This window comes from Lepidochelys kempii, chromosome 9 (genome assembly GCF_965140285.1).
Source record: "Lepidochelys kempii isolate rLepKem1 chromosome 9, rLepKem1.hap1, whole genome shotgun sequence".
Taxonomy (NCBI): Eukaryota; Metazoa; Chordata; order Testudines; family Cheloniidae; genus Lepidochelys; species Lepidochelys kempii.
The window spans coordinates 93,928,479-93,946,863 of record NC_136388.1 but is presented as its reverse complement, the minus strand read 5'-3'; the positions used below and the strand labels follow the sequence as shown (position 1 = coordinate 93,946,863).

The 18,385-nt window shown below is 44.3% G+C and overlaps 1 protein-coding gene and 1 long non-coding RNA gene across 12 annotated transcripts in view; one reads left to right on the top strand and one right to left on the bottom strand.

The window, feature by feature from the left end:
* The window catches only part of LOC140916727 (uncharacterized), a 28,345-nt gene extending 24,224 nt beyond the window's left edge, over nt 1-4,121 (bottom strand). For 4 of the 9 annotated variants that reach the window (XR_012160628.2, XR_012160627.2, XR_012160626.2 and 1 more), the window contains exon 1: nt 2,652-3,658. This is a non-coding gene — a long non-coding RNA (uncharacterized LOC140916727). Of the gene's footprint in view, nt 1-2,651; nt 3,659-3,681 lie in introns of those variants that run through there. The other 5 variants (XR_012160622.2, XR_012160623.2, XR_012160620.2 and 2 more) reach the window with 5 other exon arrangements.
* Nucleotides 1,555-10,637, top strand: SLITRK2 (SLIT and NTRK like family member 2). Of its 3 annotated transcripts, none has more exons than XM_073358399.2 (2): nt 1,555-1,848; nt 5,176-10,637. In XM_073358399.2, exons 1-2 carry the CDS (start codon nt 1,798-1,800, stop codon nt 7,795-7,797), a joined length of 2,673 nt encoding a protein of 890 aa, XP_073214500.2. In that variant the 5' UTR covers nt 1,555-1,797; the 3' UTR covers nt 7,798-10,637. The 3 variants fall into 3 exon arrangements, with proteins under 3 accessions (XP_073214500.2, XP_073214503.2, XP_073214501.2); XM_073358402.2 differs by lacking the exon at nt 1,555-1,848 and adding an exon at nt 3,891-4,033; XM_073358400.2 differs by lacking the exon at nt 1,555-1,848 and adding an exon at nt 4,475-4,762.
* Nucleotides 10,638-18,385: the final 7,748 nt, after the last annotated feature.

Genomic DNA, 18,385 nt, shown 5'->3' with positions numbered 1-18,385 from the left:
AAACTCCAACCCAGCAGCCCACATTGCAGGTAGCTACTGGGCTGTGTGGTAAGTTGTCCACCACCTCAGCTGGGGTGTCTGGTGGCTCTTTGGTGGAGGCAACATCTCTGCCTCTCGCAGTTGCACACACTCCCCGGTTTGCTGCTGAGCATCAGTTGTGAGGAAGAAAAGAAATCAAGGCACCCAGGTTGTGGGCAGAGTCTGCCTGTTCTCTCCCCTCTCTGCCCTTCACATTGACTGTCGCATTCCCATCCCTTTTCCTCCATTCCCCAAAGGAAGCTGGTGCAGCAGGATCCTCCTCTTTCTCCCTCGTCTTTACAACATGCTTTTTATTGCTGCTGGCTGAGATAAAGCCTCATACTACAAGACACAATTATTTTGCCTGTTTACTGCTAAATACAGTAACTGTTTATTTTCTTAATAATCACTGTTAGTAAAGAATAAAAATATCTCACAATGTAACAATAACTACACACACACACACACACTCACAGAGTGACAATGTCTCAAGCCGTCCACCCACCCGGACATATCTAGGAAAACACACACAGGCAGATGACTCTGAGAGCACACACACAGAGAGGTAATGAAGTCTATGAGCTTATCTCAGGACCCTAAGCACTAGCTCCATTTGGGGACAGAAGTAGTGTGAAAAATTGCCACTTTCCCTCATTGAGACTTAGTGGATTGGTTTGTGTCCGTGAGATGATTACAGTCCTCAGATTATGTAGCTCAAGGAGAGATGGGCTGGAATACCAAGAGCTACTGAAATAGATGTTAAAACTTCAGCAACAAGGAGAATGCAAGGATGCAAATGCTTTGCAGACATCATTTCACTTCTCAAGTCTTAACCCCTTGTTTAACTAACAGGACGGTGAAGCATTTCATGTACCCATTCCTGACAAATGCATTCAGACCACCTAGCCATTCCAGCACACATTCACCTTGGGGCAATGGTTTCCAACTGATGAGTAAAGGTAGCTATTGCTCACCTAACAGAAATTCAGCTGAGTTTCTACCTTTCTAGAAAAAAGATAAGGAGTACTTGTGGCACCTTAGAGACTAATATATTTATTTGAGCATAAGCTTTCTAGAGATTTCCCATTCTCGTCTTGCATCTCACACCACAGGACCTTAGAGAAGGTCTCTCCCTTTTTTCATTCCTCTTTTACTGGATGATGAGATTTTTTGCCAGAAATTTTTACCACCTGTATATGGAAAGGTGTTTGACCCTCACCAACTTTTCCTCCTTCAGAAAATCTGATATTATGACTGAAGAAAGTCTCCCCCAGTCCATGTTTCTATGGAGTTAGAAAACCTGCCCCATGATATCCACACATATGAAGGGGAAGACAGTATGGTTAGCGGAGTTCTGTAAGGGCACTGATCTGTGCAGCACTTTGTATCCCTATGTTGTATTCAATTCTTTTTAATAGCCAAGGGATACCATGCAGGCTCTAAGACCATGCAGGAGCTTCCATCTGCTGTAGCATATTTAACCTGCATAAGGTGCTCTCACACTATTTGAAGCTGTCTAGGCTTGGATCAAGCGAGTCCTGCATTCATTCCTATCCTTCTACACTTGAAAAATATCTACATGGAGAACAGAGATTCGATAAGAGAGGGGACGTCAATGTCGCAGACAAAGATATAAAAAGATCCTGTAGCTGGAAACTGAAGCTAGAACAATTTAAACTTGAAATAAGGTGCAGATTTTTAACAGTGAAGGTAATTCACAATTGGAATAACTTACCAAGGTAGATTCTTCATCACACAAAATTGTTAAATCAAGACTGAATGTTTTTTTTTCTAAAAGATGTGCTCTACTTCCAACAGGAATTAATTCAGGTAAGTCCTATTGTTTGTGTTAGGCAGGAGATCAGACTAGATGATCACAAATGACCTGATCTATGAGTCTTTTCCTCCAAGTGTGTGTGTGTGGGGGGGGGGGAGGTATGGGGGATAACAAAAATTGTCTGGAAAGCCAGCATTTTTGGGCAGAAACCAGCATCTCCCTAAACCACTACAGCCTCTCTGCCTGTTGACTCCTTTGACAACCGAGAATGTAAGTATAAAATTGAAGTTTGTTGAAGGCCACCATCAGATTGAGGCTCCCACACAATCCTAATGCCTGGAATTGATCTGGATTTAATTAAATGAAGTCAAGGGGGGGAGGGGCAAAACAGGCAGAAAAGCAAATGCTTTTACCATTCACTTGTTAAGTAAAGGGATTATAAAACATTTATGGTGTACTGAGAAAATCATAACTTTGCTCCTAAATATCCCCTTTACTCCTCCTACTACCGTGATCATTGTACATATGCACTTGTAGTGTAATGGCATCAGCATCTTCTCTGTGCTTATTACTCCTGCCATCCCCTGACACGCTGTTCCTTCCATCCCACATACAGCTGGCAATTACTGCTGAGATGCGCAGTGTCTGAATACTCTTTCCACAGACATCATTAGCAAGTGACATAAATGCACCTTGGTTCTAAGGCACACGTATGCAAGCCCAGCATATACAGTTCCACAAACCAAGTCCAGGACAGGACACTTTAACACTAGTACACACTACATGTCAAAATAGTTCATGCACAAAACCGCACATGCATACATAAAGCCATCAGAAAGAAATGCAGTGGACTTACTGTTGCCTTCTGCTTTTGCAGTCTGTTGGAGAGAGTTGTGCATTTCTCAAGAGAGTGTCAAGGATGTTACAGTGTTGTGTATACGTGTGGTGCATGGAAGGAGGCCAGGAGAGGGTGGGTGGATGCCTGTGTGTGTGGACACTGACACTCCAAAGTATTACCCCCCCCCCCCCCAGGGAAAAAGTGGGTCCTGCATATCTTTAGTCCCAAAGTCTCCAAATTGTATCCTCAAAATAGAGAACAATCTAAACACGCCTACTGAAAAAAAAAAATCATCCAAAGCAGGAGCACTACAAAAACCTGGACCCAGCATATAGATGCTTCTGAATCCAGCCAAATTTTGCCCTCAACTTCTAACGTCGAATGAGAAAACAAGCAAAAAGCGGCTGCAAAAAATTCTGGACGTTGATGCATCCCACTGCAAAACTCTGGATCCTGTACATGGATCTTGGCAAATTTTGGCCCCACGCTGTACTCTATGTGTGTGTGGGGAAACATAGGGCACCCAAAAATTCAGACCCTGTTGCAGGTTGGAGCAGCAGTATTGCAAAAATGTGACTCCAACACCCTGATTCTTTTTTTCAGGCTCCCCCTCCCCATTTCCTAAAATTCCTAAATAGAGAATAAGTGCAGCTGCTCAGATTGCAACGCCAAGCCAGTGCATCCCTGCTCAGCACCATCTCAGAGACGTCTATCCAGTGCTGGAAGCCTGATGGCTCTTACCTTTTTTTTGACACCCCCCCTCCCCCCAAGTCCCCAGCAGAATAGGCAACACATGTTGCTGTTCCTAAAATCCGAGCTCCCACACATCCTGGTTAAACAGCCACACAACCTCGTACAGCAGACACCTAGGTGTTGCCAGGTCCAGCAAATTTTTGGCCAGAAAATCTCTACGTTTAACTTCATAAATAGAGATCTCCCGCTATAAAACTCTGGTAATACTGCATCTTGGCACAGGAGCACTGGAAAACAATCGTCATGAATGATCTTGTCCTTCCCCCCGATAGACCCCCCTCCCCCAAAGTTTTACCTTCTCAATAGACGGCAAGTTCAGCCCTCCTTTTACATCAGATAAAACTGTATCCAATGCATTGTGCTTAAGTGAAGCCCCAGCAACCCGGCTCTGACATCTCGTTCTTTTCTAGCGGCAGCCAAATCTCATGCCGTAACCCTGGCAGTTTGGCAGCCCAGATAGTCTAGCCGGTGTGAATGATCACATTATATGTTGTTTGAGCCTGGTCAGCTCTTGGCTGAGCTACTCCAAGCAACGTAAGGGATTTCGAAACACCTCTCCCATTCACTGTCAACCCCCGCGGAGGGGGAGGCGGGCGTGTTCAGACCCCCTTAGTGGGTTTGCAGCTCTCCCAGCGTTGGGTACGGAGGTAGGCGCTAGGGACGTTGGGGGGCGAGGGTCGGGGCCAAAATTGGGCTGGATCCGGATGCCGGCTCCGGGTTTTTTGCGGAACCCTCTGCTCCGGCCGCCAGATTTTGGTGCGCAGCCGAAGCTGCTGGACGCCTCTTGGCTTTGGACCGTGCGACTGCGGTGGGGGGGTGGAAAGGGGTGTGGGGGGGGGGACTCGGGGGCCAAACCCTGGCAGGATCCAGGTGAAGCCGGCTTTTGCCTCCCCCTCCCCCGGCTGCTGGGGAGGGCCACGCTGCCGGTGTAGCGGCGAGCTCAGCGCTCCCGAGGCAGCGGCGCGGGTTTGGGGGGCGCGGGTGGGGGGGGGACCCCGCAAGAAGAGGCTGCGGGGCGGGAGTGGGGCGGGGAGGGAAGGGGGGGGGGGAGAGACGTGCGTCCCCCGGCAGCCCCATCCCCGGGCGTGACGTCAGCCCCGGCTCCGTCCAAGGGCATCCTGCAAAAGCCTCGGGATTCAAAGCGCTCGGCGCAGCGGCGGGGCGCGGGCTGCAGCCGGGACGGGAGCGGCGGGCGGCGGGCGGCGGCGTCTCTCCCCCTGCCCAGCCCGCGGGGCGAAACTTCCATGCGGAGCGGCCGCCTCTTGCTGCCGCCGGGACCGGAGCGCGGCGCGGGGCGGCCGGTCTCCCCGGCGGCCGGCGGGATGCGGAGCGCGTGGGTCGGTGCGCGGGCGGGGAGCCGGGTGCGGTCCTGATGCGTGAGTACCGCGGCCCGGGGTCGGGGGGGGGGGGTCCGGGGCGCCCCGCTGGCGCTGCCCGGCCGGGGGAGCGCTCGGAGTCGGGGCGCAAGGAGCCGCCCGGGAGCGGGGCCGCTCGGGGCTGAGCAGAGGCTCTGCAGCGGGAAGGGCTCTGCTGGGGGTGTGTGTGGGGGGGGTCCCCTGCAGCTGTTTGGAGGCGGGGGGGGTCTGAGCCAGTTTTGGGGTAACTCGGGGGGCAGGGGGTTAGCAGGACTGCTCTGGGCTGGGGCAGGGCGAGCTGCCCCCAGGGCCAGTGGGAGGAGGGTGTGTGTGTGTGGGGGGGGGGGGGGCTTTTGCCCTAGTCTGCCTTGTTGCTCCCCCCTTTCCTGGCTTCCTTAACTGGGGTTCTCCTTCCCCTCCCCACCTGCTTGCAGGTTTGTCTGCAGGTACCGGAGCTGGGACCCGCGCGGCGCCTAAAGATGCTGAAGGGGGTCTGGTTGCTCAGTGTGTTGACAGTGGCTGGGATCTCGCCCACGACGGAGAGCCGCAAGCCCGCCAAAGACATTTGCAGCCGGAGCCGCTGCCCCTGCGAGGAGAAGGAGAACGTGCTGAACATCAACTGCGAGAACAAAGGCTTCACCACCGTCAGCCTCCTGCAGCCGCCCCCCTCCAAGATCTACCAGCTGTTCCTCAGCGGCAACGCCCTCACCCGCCTGCACCCCAATGAGTTTGTCAACTATTCCAACGCCGTGACCCTGCACCTGGGCAACAACGACATGCAGGAGATCCGCACCGGGGCCTTCAGTGGCCTGCGGACCCTCAAGAGGCTGCACCTCAACAACAACAGGCTGGAGGTGCTACGGGAGGACACCTTCCTGGGCCTGGAGAGCCTGGAATACCTGCAGGCCGATTACAACTATATCAGCGCCATCGAGGCCGGAGCCTTCAGCCAGCTCAACAAGCTGAAAGTCCTCATCCTCAACGACAACCTCCTGCTCTCCCTGCCCAGCAACGTCTTCCGCTTCGTCCTGCTCACCCACCTGGACCTGAGGGGGAACAGGCTGAAGATGTTGCCCTTCGCCGGCGTCTTGGAGCACATTGGTGGGATCATGGAGATCCAGCTGGAGGAGAACCCTTGGAATTGCACCTGTGACCTGCTCCCCCTCAAAGCCTGGCTGGACACCATCACCGTCTTTGTCGGGGAGATCGTCTGTGAGACGCCCTTCCGGCTGCATGGGAAGGACGTGACCCAGCTCACCCGGCAAGACCTCTGCCCTCGGAAAAGTTCCAGTGACTCTCACCAGAGGGAAAAGCACCCTTCCCACTCAGACACACACATCCAGAGGCTCTCACCCACAGCCAACCCTGCCATCAGCCCCACCAGAGCCCCAAAAGCCAGCCGGCCACCCAAAACGAGGAACCGTCCAACGCCTCGGGTCACGGTGTCAAAAGACCGGCAAATTTTCGGACCTATCATGGTTTACCAGACCAAGTCCCCTGTGCCCATCACCTGCCCCAGTGGCTGTGTCTGCACTTCGCAAAGCTCTGACAATGGTCTAAATGTGAACTGCCAAGAGAAAAAGATCAGTAACATCTCAGATCTCCACCCCAAACCCACCAGTCCAAAGAAACTTTACCTTACAAGTAACTATCTACAGGTTGTTTATAAAACTGATCTCCTTGAATACAGTTCTCTGGATTTGTTACATTTAGGAAACAACAGGATTGCAGTGATACAGGAAGGTGCCTTTACAAACCTCACCAGTTTACGCAGACTTTATCTCAATGGCAATTACCTTGAAATCTTGTACCCTTCTATGTTCAATGGACTGCAGAGCTTGCAGTATCTCTACTTAGAGTATAATGTCATTAAGGAAATCCTGCCACGCACTTTTGATGCTCTGAGCAACCTTCATCTATTATTTCTGAACAACAACTTGCTGAGGTCTTTGCCTGATAATGTGTTTGGTGGTACTTCCCTCACGAGGCTCAATCTGAGGAACAACCACTTCTCACACTTGCCTGTGAGAGGCATCCTTGACCAGCTCTCGGCTTTAATTCAGATAGACCTCCAAGAAAATCCTTGGGATTGCACGTGTGACATAATGGGGCTCAGGAACTGGATAGAGCATGTCATTGAGCAGAACAATCAACAGTCAAGTCCCCCTGTAGTTATCAATGAGGTCATATGTGAGTCTCCAGCTAAGCACTCAGGAGAACATCTGAAATTCCTGAGCAAAGAGGCCATCTGTCCAGAGAACCCTAACTTGTCAGATTCTACTCTCTTCTCTATGAGTCATAACACAGACACACCACAGTCCCTTAGCGTCTCGCCCAGCTCCTATCCAGAAATACACACAGAAGTTCCACTCTCTGTCTTAATTTTAGGCTTGCTGGTTGTGTTTATCTTGTCTGTCTGTTTTGGGGCAGGCTTGTTTGTCTTTGTTCTGAAACGCCGAAAGGGAGTGCCAAGCGTGCCCAACAGTGCAAACAACTTAGACATAAGTTCATTTCAGCTGCAGTATGGGTCTTACAACATGGAGAGCCACGATAAAACTGAAGGGCATGTTTATAACTACATCCCCCCTCCTGTCGGGCAGATGTGCCAAAACCCAATCTACATGCAAAAGGAAGGGGATCCAGTTGCATACTACAGGAATCTCCATGAGTTTAGCTATAGCAATCTTGACCACAAAAAGGAAGACTCCGCCAGCCTTGCATTTACAATCAGTGCCGCTGAATTGTTGGAAAAGCAGTCCTCGCCAAGGGAGCCAGAGCTGCTGTATCAAAACATTGCAGAGAGGGTCAAGGAACTCCCCAGTGGAGGGGTTGTTCATTATAACTTTTGCACCTTACCCAAAAGGCAGTTTGCTCCTTCCTATGAATCCAGACGCCAAAACCAGGACAGGATAAATAAGACTGTTTTGTATGGAACACCCAGGAAATATTTTGCAGAACAGTCTAAACCCGAGCATCCTTTGCTGCAAGGAAAGCTACAAACGGAACCAGACTACCTCGAAGTTCTGGAAAAACAAACTGCAATTAGTCAGCTGTGAGGGTGGATGGGGGGGGGAGGAGGAGGCATTTTAAAAGGGTCTTAAAGTCAAACTTGATTGGTATTGAGTTCTGAATCAGTGTGACTTGTCACATTCTCAATATTTCCACTTTTTAAATTCTGAAAACAAGCAAACACAGCCCTCTTATACTGTGCTGAGGGTGTAGTGTTGCTTTTGCAAAGGTCCCTTTAAGTTATTTCTACATCTTTCTTCTTTTTCCCCTCCCCTTAGGAACTGTCTCTGCAAATGAATGTTTCGACAATAGATTTTTGCATAATTCTCTTTTTTTTTTTTGAGTTGGGAGGAAGGGGGACTTTTTATTTCTCTTCAATTTAAAGTGGAAAGGTAATGTATTATGTAGAAGATCTCCAAAGATCTTTTTCCTGGACTATAACTTTTTTTTGTAAATAATAATATACAATACTGCTGTTTCAATTACAAGTATAGCCACTGGGTATCACTTTCTTGTGTTAAAGTGCCTTTGCACTTTAAGTACATTATTACTTAATTGTTGCTCTTAGCTTTGATAAATTGAACCTATTTTAATGTGTTGTATTTTTGAAATTAAAAAAAATGTAAAATAGATCTATATGTCAGCTGCATTAAATCAAACCATCTTGCTTGAGTTATAGGAAGCCAGACCTTCTTTAAGGGAATGTAGTTCTAGGACTTTATAGATTGAACTGTAAATTATTTGGATTTTTCCCCCCCTTTGGGTTTGGTTTAAGTGATACATTGAAATCAACTAAGAGGACTTAGCAATGGATTAGAGGTAATCAGCTGCCTCAGATGGGAGTAACAGTTCATTAATAAAAGACATTTAACATGACATCATAGTGAACTGTACAATTAATGTCCCTTCTCAATTCATTACACTGCAGCTCTAACACAGCCAATAATGTTCAGTGGTTTAAGATTTTTTCATACTAAATAAAACATTACTCTTCTTGTAATATATATTTTCTGCATTAAATTAGATATTTTTATACATTTAACAACAGAGTTTATTTTTCTAACTTAATTGGAATTACCAGTTTGTTTTCTTGCCAGGTGTAGTACTTTTAAAATAAGCATGCACACCAGCAGGGGCCGCCACACAACCTCATTAAACACACAGCCATACACTTAAATGAATAAACAAACTTGCAAAGAAACTTCAGAAGTGAGATTAGAACCTGGGTCCCCTCAGTCTGCTAGAGATTGATAGATACATCATACTAACTTTCAGCAACGTGAACAATTTCATGTTTTCCCTATCTAAATAGAAAGTAACAGCACAGCCATCCTAACCCAGTTGATAAACAACTCCTACTAAATACAGTAGTTTAAATTTTTAGAGGGGTTTATTAATCAATTACCTTTTAATCTCAATATGGGTTTTAATAAGAACATCAGTAAACATAGTCAATATGTTTTCTGTTCTGCCTTTGACTTGGGCTTGTGTTACTTGAATCTTTACCTTCACAATCTAAAATGTACATTTCTTTCCTTCCTGAAGAATATTGAAAACATTTTAATTAACAAGTGAGATACACAAACTTTATAGAGCCTTAGTAGCCTGTAAATAATTTTTAGATCCAAACATTGTGTGATTTCAACAAACATCCCTTATTTACAACAAAAAGTTTTGTTTTGTCTATTGTAAATCCTTATGCAACTGGGATGGTGATCTGCATATAAAGTAGGCCAGGCTTTTCAATTCCTTATTAAAGCAATTGATGGGGTCTGAAAGAAGCACACTGTTTCCTTTTCATAAATAGGTTACTCCACATAATAATCCTTTATTATCATGCAGAGATTGAAGTGGACTCTGCTGACTGATTTTTAAAGCTTTACTCTAACTAATGATATATTATCTGCAACTTTGAAGAATTTTAAGCAATAGATTTTCGTTATAAATTACTACAATCTGTGTTATTTTAATCAGGACTTTTGCCAGCAGGTAGTAGCTTTATATTTAAGAAGTAAACAAGGTTTGCATGTATAGGGTCAAATATATGGGTCATGCTGCAAACTGTTTTCTAGTGAGTTATGTGACATATAAGTACATTAATATGCTAACATGTCAATTGCTTATCTTTAGAGGCCGTAACTTCTATTGCTGCTCATTAGATCAGGTTTAAAACTGAAGTGCTGCAATGAACCACTGAAGAATCAGTCTTCAAAATGGTCTCATTTCAAGAAGGAGAAGTATTATCATATTAGTTGAAGTTGGAATATTTGCCTGGAATAGCATCCATCTTTGGGTGAGGTACTTATTTGAGAGCTTCCAATACTATTGTCTTATGTCTGGGACACGGGATACAGCTAAATGTATCTATTGCTGAGAAAACTAGGAAAATCAGGTGTAGGGATTACTTAGAGTGACCGTTTTGTGACAGGGTTTGCTGCATTAACTCTTTCTAAATTCCCTTTTAGTACCGTTTGCAAAGACTGGCACTTTTCTGTATCTGGAGTACTTTAGTAAATCGTCTTCCTCCCTTCTCCAAACAGAGCAGAACCAATGCTAAATTTCCTTCTGCAAATTTGGGTTTTCAATTCTATAATGTTTAAGAACAACATGGTAGCATGCAGATTATGAATTCATTTAGTAGCTATTTATGGTTCAATTTTTATGTTTGTTTTGCTTCCCTGAGTTTTGCACATGGTTCACCTCAGTGGCAAAGAGAGATTTTTCAGGTATTGTTTTCCTTTACATTTTTTTTTTTTAGATCTATTAATGTATTTTATTTAGTAAATGCATTTTGATTTGCCTTATCAGTGCAAACGTTTCAAAACAATTTTTATTCTAGGATCTTGTTTGTTGTATATTATTAAACTTTAATTTTATTCACAGCTTGCATAGGTTTGAGAGATTTCTTTTTCTTTAACAGTTAAAATGCTGCCTCTGATAGAGCAAGTTGTGTCTCTCAGCTGCTGTCCTGTGGAAGATCTGTCGGCCTCCCTTGCTAGGCAGCAGTGGCGGCTGCTTCTTGCTCCTAGGAGATGATGCCTGCCTTGGTAGCAGCCTCATAGTTAGCAGCAATCTGAAAAGATCTCCCTGGTTGATGGCTCCTTTCCAGAGCTCACCTGTGAAAAAAAGAGTGACCAAATCAGTGGAAGACTGTCTCTGTATAAAATAAGATGAACAGCATTTCTTTTCCTGGTAAATTGATGTATTTATGACGCATGACAGAATGGCCCCCAGATTAAAGATGATGGGTGAGATAGGGTGGCACAGTACTAAAACTATGTAGCTATTTGCAGTGCAAAAAAAAAGACTGCCTATGTTTGTCTCTCTGGATATAGAGCATTAAATCAATAGGGCTACTGGTAAAGTAAGATCTAAATAAGGTTATCAGAAGTTGACCCACCATGAACACCTGATGAGATGAGGCCGAACGCTACCCTGATTTACACCCCTGTGCATGGGGGGATGGGTATAAGGAAAGGTGTAACTGAGGATAGAATTTGGTCTATGGTTCCTAGGCGGGCATCTCCTAGGAGAAATTCTATTGCATGTGTGACACACCTGTCTTTCCTGTCTGCTTATTTGTAAATGCTCGTTTTTTCGATAGGGAGATTGAGAGAGAGAGCTGCAGTCAGTGGTGTCCATGGCACTTTTCACTAGAGCAGGGCTGCTAGTGCTCCTATTCTGGCCGGCTTCTAGTTTGGGTAATTGCTAGAGGTTGACATTGTAAACCCCCCTCTCCCCTCAAAAAGAAAAGATTGGTAGAAGGGCCACGGGTATGCTATCTCTCAATGTGCCACCCTCTGCTGCTTGTGACTTTCTGAAGCCTCCCGGTTGTCTGCTTCCTTCCCCCCTGAAGATTCTATTCTCCTCGCAGTTTTCTTCACCGCCTCGACTCTCTTTGCCTTCCAAGCTGCCTAATCACCTTCTGCAAGCTCTTTCCCTGCACTGATTCAAGTGCTCCCCTCAGATGTATCCTTCTCTGCTGTCCCCCTTTCCTCACAGACAAGCTCTTCCTGTGCCCTATTTCCCTGACGCTGAATTTCAGCACCGAAGGGAGTGATTCAGCCTGAGCAGTCAAGTTCCCCTTCTTTCTGCCTCCTTTGACAGCAGCAGTGTGTGTCTTTCTTGGATGCTGCTGCCTAACCGTCATAGTAAACATGGGCCTTAGCACTAGAGGGAGCTGCACGTAGCAGTTCCCTTCCCCTGCCACTGTGTGGTCCTCTTCAGCTGGAAGAAGAGGCTAGCTGGCCGGCTTCTAAAACAGAGCAGTGCTCTTGCGTCCACAGTGGATTTAACGTGTGCTACCCAATCTAAGCACGGCTCTGCCTTTGCTGAGGGACGTTCTGCATGAGGCTTGGCAGATTAGTAATCTTAAACCATAGTAACTACATTCTGCCTCCCTAATGCCCTCTGGATGTTGAATTCTTCGTTTCTGTCCCTAAACTGTTGCGTGTTGTTGCTGTGCACTGTTAAACATCTGCCTTATTCCACCCCTGAGGTGGATGCATATTGTTGGTGGCTGAAGTGATCCCTGTCGAATGTGGGTGATTTGGGATGAAAAGCACCTACAAATGCTTTTCGTATCTACAGAGAATTGCACATCAATCTTTTGTCTTTGTTTTTAGTTTATAAAAAAAAGCAACCAAGAAACCCATTTTTTCTTAGTTTTAAGTTGTAACCATTTGTGTCAAGATAATGGTGTAAACAACTTGAATTGCAAAAATAAAACACTTTCAAAAAGAAGATTGACCTTGCATCAGAATACAAATGCCATAATTTTAAACTGCTCATGAGTGAAATGAGATACTGGAAACGTTAATGAAATGTTTTAGGCTCTTTCAGGCTAATCACTGATACAGTTTGTGATTTCACATATTACCACTATAGCAGATGGCAAATGTCAATTAACATAGTGGAAGCATTCCTATTTACCAAAAAATACAGAGTAATAAACTTTTCTGGGAGATGTGACGTTTCTCGGTTTTTTTTTTTGTTTGTTTTCAATTCTTTTTTCAAAGCATTCTGTAGAAGAAGTAGAAAAATGATTCTTTAGGAAGGGGATTATTAAGTCTGTATTATCGATCACATCTTTTTTTCTGGGCATGGGGCCAATCATTTTGACTAAGTTTTTTGTTTTTAATCCTGGATAATAAGAGAGGTGGATTAATGAGAGGGTTTTTTTTTTTCCTTTTTGGAAGTGGACTATTGACATGTTTGTGAATATACTGAGTAGATCATTTTGAATGGAAGAAATTATGGAGGAGCGGTTGGCTTTTAATCATATTACAGAGAAGTTCAAGAATATTAGTAATGTTTGAAATATGAGAAATCATGAAGTCTAATTTTATTGTTGATATTATGAACAAAGTCACCCATTTGACTATAGTAATGGCTTTCATTACATAGTGTTTGGTATCTGGATAGATGAAATTAGAGGTCAGATACACTTCATTTATCCTAAAGTACATTCACGTAATTGAAGTGTTTGGGATTAGCAAGATTTTTATCGCTTTCTTGTTTATTACCCTATGTCTGTACGTGTCTACGAATATAGCACTATTGTTACAGCTTGGCTGTAGATGTCTAATAACCATAATACAGTTACCAAGAATAAACCTAGTTAGAATATTTCCTTGTCACTCATTAATATACTTTTTTAAAAATGCCCTGGATTAACTATGTAATAGATCCTGTAGTCCATTCACTTCTAAGGGCCTTAGTTGAAACCAGATTTTCATAAGGGCATATAAAGTACATGTTTCTCCCCTGCTGTGATCAAATTAATATGTGTTACTCGTTAGGAAACGAGACCAATCTGTACTTTGCTGACCTTGAAAGTAAAGATCATGAGCATAAGATGGCGTTACCATTTTGAAATGGAGGTGATTAACTTGTGTCTTTGCAAGCAGTAGCAATAACTATTATACAAAAATTATTCTGAAATGTCTGCAATGCCAGATGCAGGTTTCTCTCAGGCTATGACTTGTGCTTCAGCAGCATTGATTCCCTGTGACTTCTCCATTCACCATGCCTCTTGCTCTTGAGTGCAGAAGTGCCGGGTGCTAATTAGCCTCTAAGTAGCAGGCAGTGGGACCATTTGAGGAATGCTGGTTTTGTTCGAGCTGGTACAGTGATTGCGTATGGACCTGGTGTAGCTATCTCCTTTTGAGATTGTTGTTTCCGTGAGAAGGCTGTAAAATATTTTCTCTCGAGACCACTGATATTATGTCAGACACTTTTTTTTTAAATTGTTTTGATTTCCATTTTGAGTGTCACTTCGCTGAGGTGGCTTGCATGAACTAGCTTGTTTCTCTTGCTTCCTCCATTTCAATAATAAATCTTATGTCAGTTCATTAGTTGGGCATCTTAAATTAATAGAAAAGAGTCTGTGAGAACTGTGAAGATTAATGATGAATATGTAAATTTTCTAATACCCACAAATGAAAAAAAAAAACCACCAATGTTATTCAGAGACAAGATCATAGCGTTTTTTGGTATTGGGCCCTGTTCTGACCTCAGTTATACAGGTGTAAATCCAGAGTAAGTCCGTTAGCTATGAGTCTGAATGATGTCAGTGGAGTTACCTTTAATTCATTCCTGGTGGAAATATGATCAGAATCTGGCCAATAACAGGCAGTCATGTCACCATATCAGAACCTCGTAGGGGGAGGGAGAAGGGAAAAGCAATGTTAATGGGTTTTGTCCCAAATATTTTAAACCTGAAAGGCTCTGAAGACTGCCCATGTCAGTTTGACTCATGTGACTTAAAACAATGCTCTGTGGCTGAAATTCACCCTTGTGTAAACAGCTAGCACCATAGACTATGCTGTAGTGTAATTTGGCCCTCTGTAGAGGGTGAATTCCATCATTATGCATAGTACTTCAAGTAAGCACTTGCAAAGGACAGCAGGCTCCTTCCCTCCCTTTTTCAGGAGCGAATGTTCATCCAGAAGTGCTGAAAACCTCATTATTATGCCACAGAGAAGGCATCTTAAAATGGCATTTATGGTTAAGCATTGGTCTCCTATCATTTGATCCATTCCTTTTTTTTTTTTCCTTTGAATTGCTGGGTTCTGTGTGGGCGGGATGAAGAATTTGCTTACTGTTTGACGTCAGCCACCTCCCCTCAATGTAGAGAGAAACTTTTGACTACCGTTGTTAGCTTTTTCTTTTAATTTCAGCCCATCGTACGCTGCTTTGTGGGTCCTCCAGTTTGTTGAATTAATACTTATCAGCTGAAATTCTTAGGTTTGATGAGGATATTTGGGTTGTGCATTAAGCCAGCTTTGTATTTCTCCTTGTCAGGAGCTTTGACTGCAATGGCTCAAACTCATGCAAATAAAAATAAATCTGGACTGTGTCTGTTCCTGCTCCAGTTTAAATTGATGTTAAAACTCTAATTGACTTCAAGGGAAGCTCAATCGGGCTCCAAACTGAAATATATTTATATTACTGCTCTAAAATGCATCGCTTAAAAACCCACATGCATGTTTCAAGCTAACAAACAATTGAACTCCGCTTCAATTTATGTAAATCTAGACTCAATACAGGTACTCCAGATTTAGACAGGAGTCAATGAGACCAGATTCTCACTACGTTTTTGTTACCAGATGTTGTAGCCTGTTTACTTCTCTATTTATTTCTATCCGTTTCTCTGATCCTTAACGCTCCCATCACCGTTCTGTAAGGGGCAGATTTTGCATGTGAGCTCAAGATCATTATCTCTTTCAGTAAAAGTTAAACAAACCTGATCAATAAGGTTGCATTCTTGCAATTCAGGACAAGTGTAATCTATCCTCTCTCTTGTCTTTTCTTCTCCCTCACAAGTGGCCAAGTTCCTCATCACCAGGGAAACTGACCCTTGGCCAACTCAGATGAGTTTCTGAAACTCATTGATCCACTCCAGTGAACAAAGCTCTCAACTGACAAGCTCTGCTAAGCTTTGCCATTCTCATCAGATCTAACTGTTGTGTTCTGCTGAGCTTTTGCATCCACTCAAACGTGTTTTGACTTGAAGCATAAACACACTGATAAATACCTAGAAGAATCTTGTAATATTCAGTTGATGTGGCTCTTTACAATAGCGGGGGGTGCGGAGGGGAATGTAGTTGGGGAAGGGGGGTTGAACTATTTCAAATGTTCTCTGCTTTTCCAAAGGTTTTCTAGGGGCTGATTAAGAGCATTAGTGAATCAAAAGAAAATCCAGCAACTCTTTTTCAGATGCTTTTAGGAAAGGCTGTAAATAGACTCTGTTTGCCTGAACTACCAAGGTGCTAGAAAATGAGGTTAGCAGGAAGCTAAGCACTTTAGCGTTGAATGCTAAAACAGCCAGCTTCAATGTCTGTTTGTTTGAGAACATTTTTTAAAGGCAAAGAATAAATTTAGGCTGGTATTTTGAAAGGGCTTTGGACACTCAATTCTCTTAAGTGGCTTAGAAATCTAAGCCTTAAAGTTACGATACTCGATTTACAGCATGGAACCACAGCACATGTGAATAGACAATAACAGTGGGGAAATGCCTAATGCTACAGTTTACACTTTAATTAATGGTGTAGTTTTTCTTGTTTATGTATTCCTAGACCATATTTACTGTACAGTCTAACTTCTAAGCTACTTACTAGAGCTGAATGGATAATTCTCATTTAGTAATGTAGCCTCTTTTCCTGCAATGCCATGTTTACACATTGTTCATGGGCAGCTTATAATTTTCGTAGCTTTCTATTGTTCACCAGATAATGTTTATGAATAATTCTTGGTCTGTAGAGTCATCCTCATGAGCAGTTCACAGTAAGTGTTCACTATTTGAAGCGTCAGCTATCTTGCTCAACTGGTAGAAAGTGTATTATTATTGATGCACTTCAGGTGACTTATGCCTTTATCCGCTATACACCCTTAGCCTATTAATTCATACCCTAGTGTGTCTTATATCGGCATTAGAATGTGGTGGATTAATTTCACATTTAGTTCTTTTTTTAAAATTAAGAAGAGTGTGGGGGGGGCTATCTCTTCATGGAGACAAGTAGCTCCTGCTGGAAGGAGAGAAAAAATATGGGGGAAAGTAATAGAGTAATTTTTGCAGCTTATTTTTAATGCTAATTTTTTTTATCCTTTCTCTTTCTGTTTTAGGTGCCCTAGACTAGACCCTGATCCTTCCCATTCCTGCCTTAAAGCAGTGTTTCCCAATGGTGGGTCCTGACCCAGCAGCGTGTCACAAGAAAGTACTAGATTGGTTGCAGGCCCGGTGTGGAAGAGAGACCTCGGGGGGAGGGTTGGAGAGTGAGCCTGACCTACCAACCCCACAGTGGTGGCTTCTGTCCTTTGGGGCCCAGCTTTCCATTCCAGGTGTTGCCACTTGATGCAGGGGATCAAGTGCCCCTCAGGTTTGGACCAGTGACATTTCCACCATGACAGGGAGAGGAGCTGTCACTGTTGGGTGAGTCTGGGATGGGCTTGCTGTCCCATTCTTCCTGCCCATCCCCTGCGGCTTTTCCTACACACCAGCCTGGACTAGGGTTGTTGGGCTGGAGGGTGCAGTTGTGGGTTGTTGGGGCGAGGAGGAGGAGAAGGGTGCTCGCCTATGATTTTAGGTGCATGTCCCACTCCCATTAATTTTGACCTTGGATGGGTTGCAAAAAAAGGACAAAATGCTGTAGGTGGGTCACCTGAGTGAAAAGCTTGGGAACCCCTGCCCTATGGAGTCCTTTCAGCAGCAAATAGCCTAACTGTTGTTCTCAACTAATTTTCTTCTGTATAAAGAAACGTCCCCTGTCGAACACAATTGTCACACTGGAAAGTGAGTTAAAAGTAGCTCAGCATGAGAGAGACTTTTGCTGAAATGGCAGCTTGACTCTTTGAGGACAGAGTTTGGCCTCTTACTTCCTCCTCATCCCCATCCACAATAACCTCTTCTCTCTTCCTGGCCCCAAAGGGTGCTTTATTTTTGTATCCCAACCCCCTTACCCATTGTTCTGTCATCCCTGAATACAAGGACTACAGAGGGGGCTGTGTGTGTTTTAGTGATGAGGTCCCAGCTGCACACTGTTGGAGATTTGTACACTGCTGTCAAGTAATCAAAAAGGCCCAACCAAAATCTATCTTTGGACAATCAGTATCCCCAGACAGACTTCAATCATATTTGAAGAAGACACATAAATTGTGAAACACTTCTTGATCAGAAGTTCTGCACTAACAATAGTTTCCATGTGTACATGCATGTATAGACACAGTGGTGCAAATTATATGTTAATAGCAAAGTTAAGGTAGTGCTGGGGTGAGAGACAATCCAAGCCACAAAATTCAGATCCAGACTTTGATTTTTCGAAAAAGAGCAAGGCTAAGTGGATCTAGAGTTTTGGGGTGGTCTCTTTATGTAAGGTCTGATTCAGGGATCCACTGAATTCAATGGGATTCATTCATCTCAGTGAGGCCAGGATTTCACCCACAGTAATGTCAGTGGACTTTGGATCAAGCCCATGAAGTTATTGGCCAGCCATGCAGTTCTGCTCCAGGTTCAGTTCCAAGGCCCTCCAAAGTTTCAGGGTGCTTGGTACGTGGTTTTGGTTTGGGCCCATCTCTAGGTGAAATAGGAGATTTTAGGCCCATGTATGTGTGAGATTGTTAGGTAGTGTAAATGAT